This window comes from Acipenser ruthenus, chromosome 2, assembly GCF_902713425.1.
Source record: "Acipenser ruthenus chromosome 2, fAciRut3.2 maternal haplotype, whole genome shotgun sequence".
Lineage (NCBI taxonomy): Eukaryota > Metazoa > Chordata > Actinopteri > Acipenseriformes > Acipenseridae > Acipenser > Acipenser ruthenus.
Window position 1 is genome coordinate 49,000,895 of NC_081190.1, and position 8,437 is coordinate 49,009,331.

The 8,437-nt window shown below is 39.1% G+C and overlaps 1 protein-coding gene across 1 annotated transcript; it reads right to left on the reverse strand.

Moving 5' to 3' along the window:
• Window positions 1–623: 623 nt before the first annotated feature.
• kcnv2a (potassium channel, subfamily V, member 2a) lies at window positions 624–6,829 on the reverse strand. Its single transcript, XM_034015966.2, has 2 exons — window positions 2,970–6,829; window positions 624–1,511 (listed from the first exon to the last, which is right to left on the reverse strand). The coding sequence occupies exons 1-2, from the start codon at window positions 4,284–4,286 to the stop codon at window positions 1,227–1,229; spliced, it is 1,602 nt and encodes a 533-aa protein (XP_033871857.1). The 5' UTR covers window positions 4,287–6,829; the 3' UTR covers window positions 624–1,226.
• Between the last annotated feature and the right edge of the window lie 1,608 nt (window positions 6,830–8,437).

Sequence of the window (8,437 nt, forward strand, 5' to 3'; positions counted from 1 at the left end):
ACGATTTCCACTCTCTTATTAGAAATATACTGTTTAGCACTGATCTGTACATTCTACTGTGCCGCGAGCATTTTAATAATGCTTTACATTACATTGGTGGCGTTTCCATGCACAAGTCATGACAGTTTTACTTTTCAGGAAATGCGTTGCTATCCAGCTCTGATTTAGGGGGAAAAATCAGCCGTACCAATGCAGATTACTCAATTCATTTAGGGGAGGGGATGTTTAAATGTCTGTGTCTGCTTACTAAGTAGGAAAAGAACAACTCTGAATATCATGAGGAGACCTTCATGAATTCACGTGTTGTCGCGCACATTCTGCATTACGCCGCACATTAGCTACATATTTGTAGCTAATGTGCCGCACATTACCTACGTTTGTATGGTTACCTTTCGCGCGCGCACACACACACACACGCATGCACACACACACACAATATTATAAAATATAATTTTTACTAAGTACAAAGTGTTACTACTTAGAATTTATATTTGTGTGCGTGCGTGTGTATGTATATATATATATATATATATATATATATATATATATATATATATATATATATAAGTTTAATAAATACAGTATTAAGTTTAAAAAATCAGATGACTATAAATAATGCAACCTTCAAATTGTCATTTGTAAAACTTTGTTTTTTATTCTCTTATAAAGACAACAAGCTTTATATTATTGATCTATTTCCAACCCATTTAATTTAATGCTAGACTACAACACCTATACTTACTGTAATAATAGACCAGTGGTTCTCAAACTTTTCCTAACTGGGACCCACTCTGAAGTGACTTGGGTCTTCTGCCACTACCAGTTTGAGAACCCCCGTAATAAACCTTACTCACAACAAATATATATAAATATTTTTGGGTTATGCATTGTGTTTTTATTAAACCACTTTTTAAAATAGTGGCTGCAAATTGTTATGAGTTTCAATATGAGTTTAGTAGGATTGAATAGGAGTAATATCGGATTAACAAAGTATTTTTGTTGTTTTGTAATGATTGTTCTAGTCCTAGAGATAATTTAAAATAATTGATACAAAGTCATAATGAATTTAGGTGGAACACCACAGGGATAACAGCTAATGCTATTGGTATTCATAGGAATTTGTGACACATTATTTTAAAGTGTAACCAGATTAAATATGGGAGTTAAAAAGTATATTATTATTATGTTTCCAATATAACAGCAATTTAAACAATAACATTGAAATATTAAAAGTTTCTGTGTCTTGGCAAATGGTGACGTCGGTCACCACCACAGCACTCTGTAATCTTCCTTGTTGCTCTTTTAGAAAACGTAATCTTCCCTCTATGCTGCAGTTTGGATGTATACTCATGAGCCTTAAGCTTGGTGTAGTAGTCTGAGAATTTATTATAGAGAATCGAGATAGGCATTCCATTGAGGATGATCCCAAAAGCAATGCAGGCAAAAGCAAAAAACCTCCCCAGAAGCGTTTCTGGAAACATGTCTCCGTAGCCTACAGTTGAAATGCTCACCTTTAATAAAAGAAAAATACAAAGCTTTTAGTAACACGTATTGCTTACTTTGTGATGAAAGCTGGTAACTTAGTAAGTATACTGAAACCTATATTGATTGTTTTCAGATACAGGCCCTATCAAAAAGCTCCCCATATAGAGAGCAAAATACTAACTAAAAGGTATTTTGTATCCACACATTTTAGGACCTACTTTGTAACATCAAATGTACTTTTTTTTAAACAGTAACAACATTTAACATATACAGTATATGTTATTATTTATATTTGTTGGGGGAAATCAACAAAGCCATTTTGTGCCATCAGCATAATTTTTTCAGAGAAAAGCATCCTTTATTGTTAAAAAACAAAACACATCCTCATTTACTACTAGTTGTATGCCACTGAAAATTTGAGAAGTTCTGCACTGGGATGATTAACCATCAATTTGCAGAAAAAATAAGTGTCTTAATAAAAATAAAATGTGGTGCGTTCCCAATGCTATGTAAGTAATGAAACAGTTTCCAAAAGGGAACAAAGAATTATTTGTTAAATACAATATGTAAAATGAAAAATAGATAATATATTCTGATGATGCCTGCTTTTTAGTTTTTTCATGTTCAAAGCATGAGGGTTACAAAAGTTACGGCAGTTGTGATATAGCAAAAAGTTACTTTTCTAACCCAAGGACTGTATCTATGCCACAAAAAACATCCACTGCCAGTATTTATTTTTATTCATATGTGCTGTGTCTTTTTACTGTACTAATAGGCCACATATTGGACTGCTCTATTGTATTTGTGTAGGCTCTGTGTACAACAGAAGTGCATTTCAGTGCAAAGGGGGCACTTTGGCATTATATCAGAGATATCAAACCTTTTCCAACCTATATGGCATTCAGGATATTGTGTCAGGACAACTGCCAGCCGACCAAAATAAAACAGCTAAATTTGTTGGTAACACTTTAAATAACTTTTTCTTTGTTTTTCTTTTTAAAGAACCCAGCTAAAAACAGTTACAAATAACGACCAATAATGCCATTACACTAAAGTCTCTTACCTATGAGATGTGGTTGATAGAATTATTTTGTATACTCTATTTATTCTTCCTTTTAAAGATACAATATTACAATGAATCTGACAGGATTTCATTTTCAGTAATCTAATTAAGTATAAAAGTAGTTGATTCACATATATAATAAATATAAAGAGTTTTAGGTTTATTTGTATTCTGATGCACACACTTGGCTAAAATTCTAAAAGCAAGCAATTAATACAGATTTAATTAAAGTTTATAGAATAATTATTCTTTTATAATAAATATTGAAAACATAATTGTAGATGTAGGATAATAATCTATTAATATGAGTTGTCTGGATGTTATAAACAAACTACAAAATAAAATTCTCATAAATTATTTACAATTTGAACATGGAAAATGTTTCAATACTGATATTAAACATGTTTATATTCATACTCACAGCTGCCCACCACCAGGCATGAGGGATGCTGGTAAAGTTGGTCTCATGTACATCATGCTCCACTGAGTAGACCATGGCAGAGAAGGTGAAAATCCCCATGGCAATGAAGAGGAAGAGGCACCCAACCTGCTGGTAGCATTGCCTTAAAGTAAACCCAAAAGCCCTCAAACCAGTTGAATGACGAGCAAGCTTCAAGATCCTAAAGATCCTCATTAGCCTCATAATTCTCAATACTTGACCAACTTTCCCTACCCTACCCACAGTTTCTATGTCATGGCCATGTTTTCCATAGTCCTCATTCTCAAAGCATTCCAGTGTAATCTGAAGAAAAAGTGGGAGGATGGCAATTAAATCAACTGCATTCAAAACACTTTTAAGAAACTGTTTCAGATCTGGTGTAGACACAAGTCTCAAGATGTACTCCACTGTGAAGAAAGCAATACAAAGGGTCTCGACATGTTCAAGGTAGGTTTTACCACTTAGTTGCCCAGTGTGAGTTTTGTACTGCATTTCCTCAACAGTGTTTAACGTCATGGCCACAAGTGAGACTAAAACAAACAAGCTTGAGGCCACAGCCATTAGTTTAGCAGTGACTGATGAAAATGGTTTCTCCATTAGATTCCAAATTATTCTCCTTGGTTTGCCATACTTCATGTCTGTAAAGAGTCCCTCATTTTCCTCAAACTCAACTTCAGCTTGGAGTTCCTTTTGAATCTTGAGCTGTTCATTTAACTCATCTTGCCTCTCTTCAAAGGAAATACGACAACATCTGTGGGTATTTTTAATTCTAACCCCCCAATAGTTGATCTCCTCCAGGAAGTTTCTTGGACAAAGCTCATCTTTAATCCAGAGGACACCAGTTCTGTAGAAGTTGAATACATGGTGAAAGATATCTGGATCTCTATCAAAGAAAAACTCATTGTTTTGCACAATATAATCATCACAAAGATCCAGTTTTCTGTTATGGTCCATGTAGGTAGCAAGTCTCCCAATCCTCGTTTTTGGATACCTAGCTGCAGCTCTGTAAGCAATCTGGTAAATCTTGCCACCAACATTGATGTTAAGCATGTAGTTCTTGGAAGGGGAGCTGAGTTTAAATGGCAAGGGTCTTTCATCATCACCTGAGTCCTCATATTGAGCATAAATATCATAAATATCATGACTTAGATCTTGCATAGAATTCCATTGCTTTACACAGCTTTCTTTTGCAAATGGTAAGGCTTGATCACTATCCTGAGCATCTTTGGTTGTGGAAATGGTGCCTCCAAGTTTACAGTTTGGAAAAAGACTTTGCCTTCTCTGCTTCAGTTTCAACATTTTAACTCTTCTCTTCCTTTTTAGCTAGGATACTGTATTCTTCAGACCTGACTGTGCATCTGATCTGCGAAGCATTAGTTCTCCCCTAATACCCTCTTGGTGGAGATGATGTGTAAGGGAGTAGTGTTGACCCCATTAAAGTTGCTGACTGAGAGGATATATGTACTTACAGGACGTTTTAAATATTATTATCCTCTTCAGCCTCTCAACTGGCTGGGACTGACATCTTTCAATTGCTTTGCAATCATAAATCTCCTGGAAACATGTAATGCCCACAAACACAGTTGTATTGCTTTGATTGCAATTTTAAAATAAGCCACAGTCAAAAAGAAATACTTAATATTTTAACATAAATTAAATACAGTTGATTCCCTTTCAAGTATAAAATGTAACCATTACTGAATGGGTATTTACCTCCTAAAGACCTGGATAAGATATAGCAAAGCTGTTTACCGAGCCTGTGACACAGTCATGGCCTGCCCCAGAGGGCATAAAGGGACTGCGTGCACAGATCTCAGCGCCATTTTTCCTCCAAAGACTGACCTGACAGAAGAGCCTGGTATCAGACAACTACTTGTTGCTTACGACTGTATAATGTTTTGCAAAGTATTGTGTTTTACACTTAATTTATGCAGTATTTCATTAACGCTGTAATAGTTCCCTATCAAGGGTATTTATCCTAAAGACTCTGATAACCTGAATAACCTGTGACACAGTCATGCCCGCCCCGAGGGCATAACTAGACTGCAGATACAGACATCGTCATAATTTTTCTTTTCATCCGAACCTGACTGGAGAGACTACAAACAGATAAGTATCAAGTTACTTATATCTGCTTTTTCGCTTGTGTAATTACACTAACTTAGGCCATTAATTGTTACATGCTTATAGTGATTGCTGCTTACATGTATTGTGCACTCAGCCCGTTGTTTTTGCTAAGTCCTGCAGCGGCCTTGTTCCCCCGTCACCCCTTCCCTGGGATTGAACAACTTTAAGACGGCTGCGTGTGCTCTCTCTCTCAGGCTGCTAGCTTCGTTTGAAGTTAAAAATTAAGTTCCGTTTTTTGTTATGAAAATTATGTACAGTAATCCAATCATTACTGTTTTGTGTGAGAGTTTGTTTCTCTTGTGTTTATTCAGTTTTTTTTACAGAAATACGAACGCAGCTGCTGGGTTAACCAAAAGCGCTATAGGTGGGCATCCCTATAGATCGCTCCCATGGTAACTAGGTCCAGACCTGCTGCCGTTCCCGCCGGTACACTGCACAACAAATTAGTTTACCATCCCGATTCACTTAGCAGTCACTGGCTCAGCTCTGCTTCGGGTCTGGCTGTTCGCAGTCCCTCCTGCAGTGTTTCGTTGCTGCCCTGGTCTCTGCTTGCAGTGCTATTGCAAAGGCTGTCACGGCTCTGATGTAGGCACCCCTATAGTCTGCTAATGTGGTAACTGTAGGTCCAGATCTGCTCACGTTCCCACCATTATAAGTACTGTACAACAAACAAGGTTACCATTCCAATTCACTGCGCAGTTGCTGGGCTCAGCTCTGTGTCAGGTCTGATTGCTTGCAGTCCTTCCCGCAGTGTTTTGTTGCTGCTTTGGTCCCTGCTTGCAGTACCATTGTGAAGGCTGTCAGGACTCTGACAGCGGCTTTCCCCACTCTTAGGGCTGTATTAGTTTGCCTGAAGCTATATAGGTTCCCTATATATTGCTTCTACAGTAACTGTGGGTCGCAGAACAGCAAACAAGATTACTGCGCTGGGGTATCACCGAACCGAACCGTACTGAGTGTACCACCAAACTGGACCGTACCGAAGCTACCATACTGGGTGTACCAACACAGAGTGCTGTACCACCACCGAACGATACTGTACTGAAGGTACCGTACCGGGTGCACCACGAACCCTGTACCACCGAAACTGTACCATACCGAGGGTAATGTACAGTACTGCACTAATGCTCAGGCACCATGCTGCTGCTGAACCAATCGGTTCATCTCTGTTCATATTACTGTCTGCTTGGTTCAACCTCGGTTCATCACCATTCTGACTCGATTCAAAGTCAGTATTGTGGTACAAATAGTGATACCATCCATGGTCCAGTACAGGCCCAGAGCCAGGAATTACATGGGAGGGGAGCACCATGTTTTCTGTGAGGGGGCACATGTACGTACCATGTATAATATACAAACTGACACATTGTACCGGTATTTAAATATAAGAGTGACACAAATAATAATAATATCCAAGTGCTTTACAATGCTACTCACTATATGCACCTATTATCAAATAACAGCTAACTAAGCAAATAACTGATCGTATAACAACTGAATAAGCAAATCAACAAATCGACGGAAAATCTATAATGACAAGCATATCGATTAAATGTAAAACATAATTTACCAATGTCATGAAGAAACCCTCAGTAAAGCTGCAATCTTTGCTTCCGTTTTGCATTGAACTTTTTCATTACTACTTCTTTCCACTTGCCACGGAACTTGAGGGTCAAATCCTTCTCAAAGGCCAACTGTATGAGGTGCTGTAACAGGGAGAGACCTGGACTGGCCGTCTGACGCATGCACGATGCTGCAGGAAGAGGGCGGCAGTCCCGTGGGGTCTGCCTGCCAGTCATGGCGGTGACACGGAGAGGTGGGAAAGAGGGTGTGTGTGCTTTTCCCCTCTCTGAGTGGCTGGGAGGCGGACTTTAATGGGATTGTTAACCTATAAAGTAACACTCTGTTGTTTCCTCAGATCCGCCCCTTTAAACTGGAACTGCGAGAACAGCGGTCTCGTTTTGAATACTGAGGGACGGGAGGCTAACACAAGCCCGGAAAGAAAAAGAAAAGAGATCAAAGAAAATACTTTTAAAGAAAGAAAGGGAAAAGTGGGGGATCGTTGGGCAGCCCCAGTAACGTGTGTGAGTTGGAGACAGCAGAGTGTAGGACGGAGTCCCGGGTCGTACGGGTAGCGGCGACTGGGGAGATTCACGCTGCGAAGTGCAGCACATTTATTTTGTAGTTTTTCCTTACTGTGTTTTATTTTCACTGTTTCTTTTTGCCTTTTCGTTTTTTATAATTTGTGAGCACCAACGAGTGCCGGACTGTACCTGAGTACCCTGCCGTGGTATTCTCCATTGGTTCTGGATACCATAGCTGGTAGCCAGACCACGGACCACAAGCGCCCTCTATGGGCTCAAATAAATCAGTGCACCAGAGAACGAAAGAAAAATAATAAAACCGAGCACCTGTGTGGTGTTATCAAATACCATTTCTGTCTCCCGTGTCAGTGAATACCCACACCCTCCCACAGGTGCGCTTTGCGATTGTGAAGCATGCTCCTGTGTGTTGTCAGTATGTTGGAAAGGGTAGAAAATGAGTTTTCGCACATAGCAGTAGAAGCCCAAAAGTCAAAGCAAGTTGCGTAGCACTGTCTTAACACTTGGCATTGCTTCAAGGGCGCTGTGAAACGTTTTCAGCACAGACAGGGTCAGCCACTTTTCATTTTCGTTTGATTTAATCTGCTTCTGTAGAAACTGAAGTGCAACTAGCAATTCAGATTCAACAATGTCCATCTTGATTAAATTAACTAAGGGTTGCAAATTAGCAAGTAGTAGAAACGTTGGGCTCTTGGGGTCAGCAGCCTGTAGCGCTGCAATTAGTTTAGTATTACGTTCATTAAAACGAGCTGACAGTTCAACTAGTACGGCATCCAGCACACCATAAAACAGCCTCTTGAGCTCACGTTCATTATGAGCTTCACCCCCTGGCTGACCAACAGATCCCTCAACCACAAAGTCTTCAAGGTGCTTGCTCAAATGTAAAACTCTCTGTTTCTTGCATGGCACAGTTGTTAAAAACTGCATCACAACGCAGTTTCGCAATACATTCTGAAGCACTACGAACAACCTTTATAGCAGAAAGAAGATCGCTTTTTTCTCCCTGAAGCATTTTGTTTGGAGTGTCCAGTATACTCAAAAGTTTTTTCACCATTTGTGCAATGAATTTGAAGTCTCCTGCTGACTCCTACTTCAATAATCAAATAGCTTCAATCTTAACTTCGGTTCCATGTCCTCGAGTGCTTTGGATTTCTGAAAGTAATTCTACAATGCTGTTAAACGACTTCACAACAACCCCAACTATACAGTAATACCCAGTCC

Excerpts from the sequence above, each read along its gene's own strand:
- kcnv2a (XM_034015966.2), bottom strand. The coding sequence starts at position 4,286 with ATGTTGAAACTGAAGCAGAGAAGGCAAAGTCTTTTTCCAAACTGTAAA. Across the intron at positions 1,512-2,969 it reads ATGCCTGGTGGTGGGCAGCT|GTGAGCATTTCAACTGTAGG; the intron begins GTGAGTATGAAT and ends CTTTTATTAAAG.